At 44.2% G+C, this 12,437-nt stretch overlaps 1 protein-coding gene across 1 annotated transcript; it reads right to left on the minus strand.

The window, feature by feature from the left end:
* Positions 1-2,374: 2,374 nt before the first annotated feature.
* Positions 2,375-10,441, minus strand: CLN5 (CLN5 lysosomal BMP synthase). The gene is made up of 4 exons (XM_086771697.1): positions 10,065-10,441; positions 7,999-8,164; positions 6,720-6,945; positions 2,375-3,489 (listed from the first exon to the last, which is right to left on the minus strand). Exons 1-4 carry the CDS (start codon positions 10,175-10,177, stop codon positions 2,978-2,980), a joined length of 1,017 nt encoding a protein of 338 aa, XP_086627823.1. The 5' UTR covers positions 10,178-10,441; the 3' UTR covers positions 2,375-2,977.
* Between the last annotated feature and the right edge of the window lie 1,996 nt (positions 10,442-12,437).

The raw sequence follows: 12,437 nt of genomic DNA on the forward strand, positions 1-12,437 counted from the left end.
TGCAGCCTGTGGTGACGACCATGGTGGAGCAGGTTGTCCCCCTGCAGCCCATGGAGGTCCACGGAGGAGCAGAAATCCACTTGGAGCCCGTGGAGGACTCCACAGTGGAGCAGGTGGAGGCCTGAAGGAGGTTGTGGCCCATGGAGGGCCCACTGGGGCGGCTGTTCTGGAAGGACTGCACCCCATGGAAGAGATGACCCACGCCAGAGCAGTTCCACAAAGGACTGTGGCTCGTGGGAGGGACTCCACACTGGAGCAGAGGAGGAATGCGAGGAGTTCTTCCCCCAACCATGAACTAGCAGCATAAAACAACGCGTGATGAACTGACTGCGACCCCCATTCCCTCTTCCCCCCTGTGCCGCTTGGCGGGGGGGGAAGGTAGTAGAGATAATGTTAAGCCCAGGAAGAGGGAGGGGTGGATGGAGGTTATCTTGTTCCCTGTCTCATTCTCCTGCTAGTTTTAGAAATAAATGAATAGTTTTCCCCAAGTCGAGTCTGTTTTGCCCGTGATGGTAATTTTAAGGATTTCTCCCTGTCCTTATCTCAAACCTTGAGCTGTTTTTCTTATATTATCTCCCTCTATTCTCTCGGAGGGTGGGGGAAGCGGGAGAGAGACTGCGTAGTTTGGTCCCGATCGGGGCCGAACTATGACAGAAGGGCTGTTAGTTACAAAAAGCCCAGGATATGATCAACTTGTACTGACCAAACCATTAAGTGACATTGGACCACAGCCATGAAAGGCCATTACTTCTTTCATATAAACACTCATTGGTTTTGATCAAGTCCTTCAATAATCCTGAAGATTTTACCTCTGTAATCAGTTAGCTACGTCAAGCTGTACAATCTCTCTAGCTCTTACTAGTCCACAAACACCCATCTTCTTATCAGGAGCTGTGCAAGGCAGCTTTGATGAGTGGGATGCAGCTACTGTTACCTGTATATTTTAGGATTTGGCACTTCCAGTTCTGTGGGGCTCTTTTACATACACCAGCTATTAGGGAAAAATGATGACTTTGGTGTCTAGGCTCCCCAGGTCCCGTATGAAGCCGAAGCAGTACTCTATGGTGAAGGAAGAGCACCGCTTTTATTGCCTAAGAGAGAGCATGACCCACCCTCAATGTGGCATCTGCTCCAGGCTCCAAAAGTCTCTCTAGCATTTGCTAATAAACTTGTGTCATTGATGCAGCTAGAGAAGCAGCTTTTGGGCCTTCTGCTGGCTTGGTTCCGCCATCCTATTTCCCCTTCGGAGCTTGGGACACTGGTTTTGAGGCTGAGGCTTGTTCCTGAGAAGATAAACGTGGGCTCAACGATGCTGAGGGGTTCAAAGTAAGTCACAAAAACAAGCATCAACAAGAACGCACCTTCTGTAGACGGGCTTGTTGCTCCCCTTTAAGTTGCCTAATGCCTCCTGGATTACTTTCTTGGTGGGTAATCTGAAGCTCTACTGGTTAAAGCACAGGCTTGTGACTTTGGCTGCAAAGAATCTTGCAAGCTGAGGTAATGAAGTTTCAAGTAACAGTGGAACTAATCAGCAGCTTTCCCCTCCACAACATAGGTGCTCTCATCACCTCATTCCTCTCGCGTTAGGTCTCATGCTCATCTCATTACATGATAATACAATTCAATTCAACTAATTAATTTTAGTGACCTTTAAACACAAGGTCAATTTTCTGCCATTCTTACGATTTGAATCAAAGCACTGTGTATTTGCACTATGTACTCCCCTCTTTGGCTGGAGCAGGCTATTAATTCAGCTTAGCCCAAATGAAACTGCAGACTTGGATTCCTGTGGTACTGCTTAGTCACGATGCAGTAAGAACCTCTGCAGGAGTGTTACTCATTCTGCAACCCGTTTAAAAAAAACCTGCGTGAGCAGTGCAGACCTGGAGATGATTACGCTGCTGCAGGTGTATTTTTTTTGTGTGTAGGCACCTCACTGCTCACCAGCCAGACAGTGTTCCCTTGGCTTTGGTCAGTTGGGTTTAAAGAGAACTCGTGGCCTAGCTGCTCCAGGCACAGTGAGGAACAGGGCTCAAGGGCACCACAGCTAGCCCAGCACCATTACTGCAAGCACCGCTGCCCGTAAGAAGCTGCAATTGCCTTTTACAGGCAAATCTATGACAAGTGTTGATTTTTAACTGTGACTTTGACACCCTACAATGACACCTGTCATTGCTTCTTTCATATTAAGGATTCTGTGTTTTTTAAAGAAAGGCAAAAGGAATGTAAACATTACTTCTATGAAACCAACCTAATTGAAGCCTCAAGTAGACTTTAAGACAGGAAAACTACTAGAACCCTGCAGTTACACATCAAAGCTGACATCAAAACAGGCCGTTTGCCTTCTATCTGTGCTAGAAAACTCACACACAAATCTTAGGAAGAGCCATCTGTATTGTGCTTACAGTGCAGGTGAAGGAAGCAAAGTGGTGACAAGATACCACCCGTGCCATCTTCCAAGAGATTCACTGCACCTTCCCACCCCGCTGAACAGCCACTTCACGAACTGGAGAACGGTTCACAGGTCCCAGTTGTACAAACCAAAGAAATACAGAAACACCCATGTAAGGCACACGTCAAGGGAATCGGACACATCTAGGCACTCAGGTTTGTTAGTTCCAACACACAGATTTGCCAAGTCAGTCAGACAAGAAGGTCCTGAGACCAGAGCAGGTGGGCTGTCTCCCATTCCCCCTCTGGCACTCCAGAGTTTAGCCAAGAGGAGCCACATCAGCTACCTTAAGGCAGCAGGTGGCCACAGTTACACAGAAGGTGGCCAAGTCAGAGATGCCGCAGCGCTCATGAACGTATTATGCAGGCAATAAGAAAAAATGGCACAGTCTTTCGTGTGGTCTAGCAAAGCCTTCACAACACAACTTCCAGAGTTGGCAGTGAAACATACAACACGACACAGTAGCGCTTCAAAATCCTTAAGGATATTCTGGCATAAGGGCAAGTTTGGTTCTTCAGTAAGCAATTATACACCAAAAGATGTTTTGCTTCCAACAGGTAAAGGGACCTCTTCATAAATTATTTTGAGATAAGGGAACTTCATAGGTAAAAACCAGTATTCCAAGTTGTAGAAGAGGTAAAACTGATGATTCAAGATGACACGATCAATTATTTTTAAAAGATCCACAAAAAACTCTCTGATTGTCCGATGAGGTTTGAATGGATAGTAGAAGTCTCTTATAGCTGCTGCCAATGTCTTGTTTCCTAGAGGTCCAAAAACAGATGTTTCATTTCCTAAATAAATAGGTTCTCCACTGAATAAAATTATGCTGGTATAGTTTGTTTGTATCTTCTTAAACACAGCTCCTAAGTCAGCTAGCTTCTGGTACGTTCTCAGTATAAATTTAGAGCATTCGTAAGAGTCAAACCATACCGTTGATTGCTTGTCGGGACTCGCTTGAACTCTCCAGGTCTCATAGTAAATGCCAGTGTCATTGTCATATTTTACCCATTTCGCCATTTCATTAAACATGGATCCTGTAAAAAGATTAAAATAAGCATTTCAGAGACAGGGTAACAAATACATGACTTCTTAAAATATTTCCCATCTATCTCAAGGTTCACCTCCCTTCCCTGCAAAAGTTTACCTACACCATTACCTAGCCATACAAAAGTACAAAGCTTTGGCTGGAGGGAGAAGCAATACCCCACTGAATAAACTATATGTACTTGTAGTTATTTAAACCGTAATTCCTCTTTCAGCCCCATTTCCTGCTACTACACCAGAACATCCAAATGTCAGAGAACCATGACACCTCTCATTTTGTTTTATCCACGTAGATAAATAGCACAGGTAGTACAATCTACAAGAGATGCTGACAAAGCGCTCCCCAATGCAAGAGGCATCTCTGCACTTCCTCAAGTTTAACTAAATTCAGCAATTCAGGGCAGAAGTTTTCACGTCTCTCCACAAGAGAAGCCTATGTAACCTTAGACTGAGACACTGCTGTTTTAGCAGCTCCTCAGCCAGCAAAGTCAAACCAAGCCAAACTATATCAGCAGGATGTGAAGCCCAATAAACTTAAAAGACCTTGTGGATTATTTTTTTTTAGTTAGAATACAAGCTTGGTTATGCGTTTTGGTGATTTCACAACTGGAATGAGGAAGACATCTCAATCTTGGCTCATCCCTCTGGTAGCTCCTTACATGTGATGCATCTGCCTCCCCAAAACAAAAACGAAGCACACAGCTAACCTTCCTGCTTTTGTTTTTTCGCCTGTAGTCCCAGCACTGCATCCCAGCCTAGCCATTCTAACCCTCTCTTTCCTCGGTCACAGCACAGGGTACAACCGTCTATGACCTAGATCCATCCAGCACTTCACATTCATAGCATGGCCAAATTTTGCGGATTCTTCTTGTGCAGTATGTCAGAAGACAGAGTCAGACGACAGCTTGCTGTCGTGACAGTGTTCCAAGCCATGATCTCTCTTCAGCTGCAAGTGTCACTGCTGTGGGTACAGTAACTGTGCTTGGTAGCTGCTGAAAGACAGGCAAGACTGTTGCAGACTGGCAGCAGCGACCTCACGGTTCAGGGGTGGCAGACATCAGCCAGAACTGAGTCACTAACACCGCCCTGTGCACACCAACCAGCCTCTCGCATGAAGCCTGAATTCACTGCAATGTTGCATTCGTCAAGACCAATGAAGAGTCTGACATGCCACCCACCTCCCTCCAAAACAAGCTGCAAAGGTCAGATTGCTGGGTCTACTCTTCATCAGAGAGTAAACACACCTCACGCTTAGGTAAGCTACTACCTCACAGTAACTGAAGCTCTGCACATTCACCTCCTGTGCTATCCCATTACAAACTGTTCTTCACTCCACACTTAAGAGCTTTTGGGCTTCACAGTAACCATTAACAATCACTCCATTCAGTTAAAGTACTGGATACTTTCTTTTTTAATTGCCCATGACTTCGTTTAATAAAATAGCAAGTCATTAAGTCTGTATCAAGAACTGTACTTACTGTACACTGCAGATGGGCTTGAAGCTCCCCTTTATCTTCTCAAATTCCTACAAGATTAGTCTCCTAGTGTCTACTCTGCAAGGCACGTTACTGAAAAGGATATGTCTCTCCTAACAAGGCCAAGATGAAATTAATATGAAGTTCTGTCCTTAATGTCTTAAATTAAACAAAAATATTACAGGTTAATGCATGGCTTCATGATAATCTGCTGGAAAATGCCTAGACAGTAAAAAATCAGACTTTGGATATTCCTGCCCTACTTCCACAAAAGAAACATACCCCTATGTAACATTAACCTGGCCGATGGGCTTTAAAAAAAAAAATGAGATTGCTTCAATGTGGTCTCTGGCCCTGCTGACAAACAGCTCCATCGGATCTCACAAGAGCAAAGACAGTCCAGCTGTTTCACATGTTAAAGCTCTCTCCCACAAAATGGGATGCATTTTGCCTGCTCTCTGAAGGAAGCAAGTTCAGCTCATGATGCCGTCCACCTGTGCTTGCATCCATTCACCCTCTTCCATGGCAACTTTCAGATTTTTAGTCCAATTCAGACAATTCAAAACTCTCAGAGATGCTACCTTCCTAAAAGCTTCACGGAAACAGGAAGCAAGAGAGACAAGGAGGACCATAACAATGCCTCTGCAAGGCACCCGCATAACCTCACCTTTCTTAGGCATCAAATAATCCACACAGGCAGGAGGCATTATAAGTTCCACAAGTATATGCAAATATTTACCTTTGTATTCATACAAAATAATCCAACCCTATCAGGCATCAAAGACTTCAGTCATAAGCTACAAACTCACAGGAAAGCAGCTATGCTTGTTTCATTGCTTAAAGAACAGCCTAGAATTTCTTAGCAGCGCCGGATAGAGTACCTAGAGACTGAGTCCAGCAGAGGTGGAAGAGCTGCCAAAGGTGGCAGCGGGTAAACGTACAGCACCACATCATGCTGGCTGTAATCTGTCTCTCCACTGTGCGTTGTACACTACGCCAGCTTCAGAGAGTAAGTGGTTTTGGTCACACAAAATGCAATTCTCCAAGTCCTCAGGGGACTTTGTTCCTAAGTCATTCACTGCAGTAATCAACCAGATTTATTTAAATGACCTTTTTATTTTAGAATTTCAGTGTTCTGTATATACCAGGAAGCTATTCTGGTGATCGCCCATGTATTTAGAGGTGTAAGTTCTGGTTTTGTTCTATGACATATGTTAGAGACCTATTACTGGAGACATTTGCACAGTTTTTATGACACATAATGGGGGAAATGGAAATAAGAGGTATTTTTTATATTTTTGAGGCTATTTCTAAGTATGTCTTGTTTGCTCAGTAATGTGCACATTTTCACCAGTTTTTCTATCTCAGCAGTCATCTGCCACCTCACAACAGAAGGCTTTGTTTTGGTGAAGCTTGTGAAAAGAGTCCACAATGGTTCTGTATAAGGTGTTTTGCTATTTTTACACTCAAGAGACTCAAGTGGTTTTGTACAGCAACACCAAATGACTCTCATTTAACAGCTCTTCAGTGTGCGTTGTTCAAAAGGCAGCAGCAGCCCCATTACCATACAGCAGTTTTCTGTATTAAAGAAATTGCAACAACAGTGTTTCAGTTTGAAATTAGCATCAGTGACTAACGTTGCAAATAACTTACAAAACATAAAGTAAAATATACTGCTTTCTATGAAGACAAGGCTGACTCTGTATTTTATTACATTAGCACCATCCAAAGCATCTGAAATCTACCTGATATTGTGGTCACAAGAACTAAAGTTCCATTTTCCTTCCAGTGTGCATCATCTATTCCTTCATAAAAGCAGGCAGCTCCCTGGTTACACCAGAATGGTGCATCCATGCCAGGCCGGAGATGTGGAAATGTGCAGTTTCCAAGCTGGAAGAGCTCATACCACTCCATTGTGTAGTTTTTGCCCGTCAGAGAGCTCTTGAAACCAACAGCATCATGCATAATTTTCTGGAAAAGTAAAAAAAACCAAACGCCCCAAAGGCCAAACTTTTAACATAAAACCAACTTCAGCTTGACCTGTACAGAAGATAAGACGCTTGGGAGCTGCTGTGTAACAGGGTGAGAAGAGGGGAAGGGGTTCCTTCCTATAACATCTTGGATTCATAACATGCAAGATTGTATCACGCACATACCTTTAACATAGAGTCACATTGCCTCAGGGTATCAAAGAAATAAAGAACAGAACTGAATTACCAAAACAGATCTTAGTAATGAAAGCCACAAAAGGAATGAGGTAAATAATTATTTTTAAAGCTGTATAGTAAATACATAAATTAAACCTTAGTTTAAGAACTAAGATAATGATATTTGAAGCTATTTCCATTTTTGACTCTGCACGCTTGCTTTTGATGTTGCTGTTTCATGTTTACTAGTATTTCTTTATTCATTAGGGATCATGCTTTGAAGCTGAATTATGCTACTGCTACAGCTATAAATATCACTAAAGTTGACATTCTTCCATATCTGCCTGACTCCACGAATTGAGACATTAATTCGATACTGATTATAACACCCAAGAAAGAACCGTAAAAGCAACCAACCATTCTGACCAGCTAGCTGTCCACTCCTGACAGATATCCATGTTCACACCAATATAGAAGTTTTTAACAACAGAAAAGTTAATACAGTAAGAAAGAATTTCATCCAACATAAGGGGACAAATAAATGTATTTTCTTGATGCAGTGCAGGCGCAGAGAGATACTAAAAATGTAACGGTATATACAAACAAAACACTCCCAACATGCAACTCCATGGGGAAACACATTCAAACCCACTGACAGTGCTGGTCATGGTCTTTTCTTTAGCAGAGATCAACTCTGTAACTTTTATTTGAAACTTAATGCTCTTTGGGTATCTTTCCTATAAATAGCCTAGCTTGTGTGCTCTAGTACTCTTCCATACAAGCGTATCTCAACCTTAGAGCTCCCATTCTTGACACTTGCTGTTCAATTCAGCTGAATTTGCCAGAAAAGTTTTGTTAAACAAAAATATCACCTTACCAAATGTCCTAGTAGGTCCCCATATTTGAATTCCCACACTGGAGCCTGTAATCGATAGACTTCAATGACATCCTCTTCTTTCATAACTGGAATGGCAGAGCCAGTGGGACAGAAAGTGTAACGAGCTTGGCAGTAAGGATCAGTTTTTGGACGGTAATCAAAGCGCCTGTGTGGAGAAAGAGAAGCACACAGAATGATAAGCAGAGCTTTACAGCTGGAGTAACTGTCTCATGGCTTCCTAAGGGCCTGAGTGGCAGAGCTCAAGCACGCAGCCATGCCCAAAGATAGATTCTGTGATCCAGATGCTACAACACTTGGAGTACACAGGTTCGTAAGGCTGCTGAGGTTCATGTCTGCAGAAACAGGACTTAAGACTTGCGAATGCAAGTGATGTTGTACACAGTGCTGATAACTAAGGAGTGGACATGATACAGATGATAAAGGGTGATTTATACTCACAGAATCAGAGACACATAGATGCTGGGCAGCGGATGGTTTCAGAGGATGGTTTGGATAAACGTTCTCCTAACAGCTTGTATACACAGAGATTGATTAGTTTGCTCTGGGAAACTGTTCTATAGTAACAGCTCCCCAGATGGAGCTGTTTTTACTCTAGCATATCACCAATATCAGAAATAAATATTCTATTCCTCTATGGTAATTTAGATAAAGAGGCCTGACAACTTACAATCATTGTTTCCATTCATCATTCCTACTAAACTTCAAAACCTGAAGATCAAATCAGCTTACACACCACATTATACAAACAGCAAAAAACCTTTCTGACAAGTCTTGCTCTTCCAATTTCCTTCAAATTCACTCACTGTATTTCACTTAAACCAAGATTCCTATATTGCTGTTACCAAGACTGATCGGTGTACACAGCGTGCCCAGAGCACAGCTTGCGTGCTCTCAGTTGCTCACAGCTACTGAATGGCACAAATATCCCAGCCATGAGATGACTCAAGGACATAGGACTTCCTGAGCCACAGTAAAGCCTCTAGCTCTGCTGAGACATCATTTATTTTCCTTGTGGAATTCTACTCCAAGATTGCTGGGTACTTCAGAATGTATGTCTTTATTTTGCCTGGGGGGGGAGGGAGAGGTTATAGTTAGAAATCAAAGACTTACGCGAGTCACACATTTAAGTCCTGTTTCTAAATTGCACACCTTAAATTTTCAATTTCCCCACTCATTGCACCTTGCATGTGACAAGCTGGTATCAAGCATGTTAAAAAGCTTTAAAATATCACATCTCTGAGTGTTTCACACTGACAGGCTTGTACTCTAATTTTGACCATCCCAAGACCAAACCTTGCAACTACTGAACTTGCTGGAAAACCCGAATGCCTCGTGACTACAAGATCAGCTCCTTCAGGCATCACCTGATACAAATTGAACTGCTAGGACTTGCGCAACAGTCTTCCAAAACTCTAGGCGTGCATTAGACAGCAGTTAAACTCTAACACCTCCCTTTACAGACAGTAAGCCCACAAAAAACACACATGGAAGCGTAGCCCTTCTCTGGAAGGGGCTCTTTTCCTCCACGTAGCCAAAGCGGTAGCTACTTGCCTTGGCAAAACGTGGTAATGTGCACTCTTCTGCTCTCCCCAGCAGCACCAGGCCTTCTCCTGGAGCCAAGGCAGCTCCACAGCAGCAAACGGACTTTTATACCATTTCAATTAAAGTATGAAGTAAACTTAAATTTAAAAAAAAATAAAATAAACCATAGCCTGACTTCCTCATCGCAACTTTTTTTTTTTGCTAAAACAGGAAATAAAGGAGCATCTTTAAAGCAAGGGCAGCCATTCCCTGGGGCAGCAGTCCTGCTGCTGACAGAGCCAGCACAGCTCTAGGCCAGGGACGGGCCACCCCTTCCCTGTCAGCTAAACACACCCGACAGCGTCTAAACGACAAACACTCCCGCGATTAACAAGGGGAAACTCTTTAAATAAACCAAGGGAGGGCTGACGAGCCTTAGGAGGAAGCAGGGGGTCAGGCGCAGGCAGCCGGGCCGGCTCCCCCCCGCCGCCCGGGTTGCCAGGCCCCCTCGCCGCCTCACTCACCTGTAAGGCACCGGCCAGCGCCGCTGCGGGGAGCGGGCCGCCGCCGAGAAACACGGCCCCCGCGCCGCCGTCGCCAGCAGCAGCAGCAGGAGGAGCAGGCGGGAGGCGCCCATGGCGGCGAGGCCTTGCGGGCCAGCGAGCCGGACTCCGGAGCTGCGGAGGAAGCGGCGGGGCTGAGGGAGGCCGGGCGGGAAGGGGGCCGCCCCCGCGCCCGCCCACAGGGACAGAGGCGGCCGCCGAGGGCCCGGGCTGGAGGGGGCGAGGCGAGAAGGGCGGCACCGCGCTACAGGCAGCGTCTGCACCAAAGGCAGATTATTATTATTATTTTTTTTTTTTTCCTCCTCCTGATGAAACCTGAACCACCCCTTAAAAACGTCACTTGACTGAACTACGATTTCAGTTTTCTGGAGAGCCAGACAACTATGCGTTCCTGTAATTCAGCTAAAGCACTTTTCAACAGCTCGTCGTGTTATTTCAAGCATTGCCTTGGAGCCCATCGAAAACACACATCAAACGCCCATCCTTACAACCAGAATCCACCCAGAGGGATGAGCTCTGTGTCTGGAGGCGGCAGGATGAGGTGAGGCCTCATCCCAAATGGCAGAAAGGCTTCTGCTGTGATGAACCGGGCAGCCCCGAGCCTCCTCTGGCTGCCCAGAAGCCTCGTCTGATAACGAGAACTATCTTCAAGATGAACTCTGGCTAAGAGAAAAAGAGGACGGGTTTGCCATCAGTAAACACATCTTTTCCCAGCTCTGCAGAGTTCAAAACTGGCTACGCTGGCATCAGAGTCCAGGAAGCTCAGTTTGGTAGCTGGCATCAGCAGTGGAAGCGCTGGTGTGTGCTGTCGGCTGGGTAAATAATAACTGTGCTGTGGACTTTTGACTATCAGGAGCCAGAGGAATACCCCTGCTCATTGCATATGAGCTCCTAAAGAACTATCAGTTCTCTAGTCAGCACTAAGCGAGGCTACATTCAAACAAAAGTGGAGGTGAAAAACCCTGCCTCCTGTGTAATGCAGGACAGGCTGCTAAGGACCAGTTTCGATAGTGCTGAGATTACTAAAGTTGTTCAGAAAACCATTAAGATAACATAGCTAATAAAATCTTAAATTTCAGCAACATTTCTATATCTCACGTCATTCCTGCCTGATTCTATACTGCTTACCTTTAAAATCCATGCTGTTCAGCACGATACATTAATTTCATGCATGTATACATAACCTCTACATACCTATATTTCCATATTTTATTTTAGTCTCACGCATGCTATTTGTGTCTGCTTTATAGTAAAGCTCTGGTTTTGTTCTATATAAAATAAAGTGGGCTATTACTCCTATGTGTTTCCTAGCTTGAGTGTAGTACAAGATGCCAGCTCTTTCATCTGTTCAAAAAGGGACGTGTTTGTGTGGAATATAGCTGTATTTCCTAGTTTTAAGGATTTTGATGTGTAACTCTGGAAGTGCATTATGAAATAACAGAAGGATAATTTATCCCTTCTATGAAACTGGGATGCAGGGAAGCAAAATGACATAATGAAGATGCCATAACTGCTCATTAGCCAAACTAGAAATTCAGTATGAACTGGTTCTCTAGTCCTGGCCTAGCGTACATTTGCAGTTTGGACTATCAAGTCTCCATTCAGGCACTGCTGTGGTTGCTGAAGGTGTCGGATCAAAGGACTAAAGTGGCAAAGACATTGATTTTTTTTTAGTAGCATTTTTGTATCTCACTTCATTGCATCCCATAGGAAACTTGCAGCACAGTACTCTGTTTTTTCTTCTCATACAACCTGTTATGTCATGAACCATATTTTAACACAGAACTAATAAATTCGTGAACAGATATACTTCAGCTAAAAAGCTCACATGCCAGCAATTTCTGAGTCAGCAGCTGTCTCATTTATTATCCAGAAACATGTCAAAGTGCCCTTTATAAATGCAGAGAGCTGATCTGCATCTTTGTCCACTAGCAGGCTTTGAGGAAAGATGGAGCCTGGCTACAAAGATCAACTTCTGGAGTTGACTGGGTTCCCCAGTTCTTCTAATTTCCCAGATTATTTTCTTTTTATTAGTGAAAACTGAACATTTCACTGAAACAATGAAGACAACTCTCAGTGATTTGCCATATATAAAGGGGTACATTCTCCATCTCTGCCCTTGAAAGCAACAGGATGGAGGATGGGAAGAACGGAGAGGAAGGGGAAAACAAACCCTGCTGCTGCAGCCAGAAGCTGTAGTTTTGAACAGCTAGTTTGGTTTTGAACATCTGCTTGAGTCATCACACTGTAACAGTCACAGCAAAGAGGCTGTTGAACCTGAAGTAACAGCCTCTATCTCATGAAAACGGGCTTCTCTGGATGGTGCTGACACCC

The sequence above is a fragment of the Chlamydotis macqueenii genome, chromosome 1 (genome assembly GCF_036417535.1).
Source record: "Chlamydotis macqueenii isolate bChlMac1 chromosome 1, bChlMac1.mat, whole genome shotgun sequence".
In the NCBI taxonomy this organism is placed as follows: Eukaryota; Metazoa; Chordata; class Aves; order Otidiformes; family Otididae; genus Chlamydotis; species Chlamydotis macqueenii.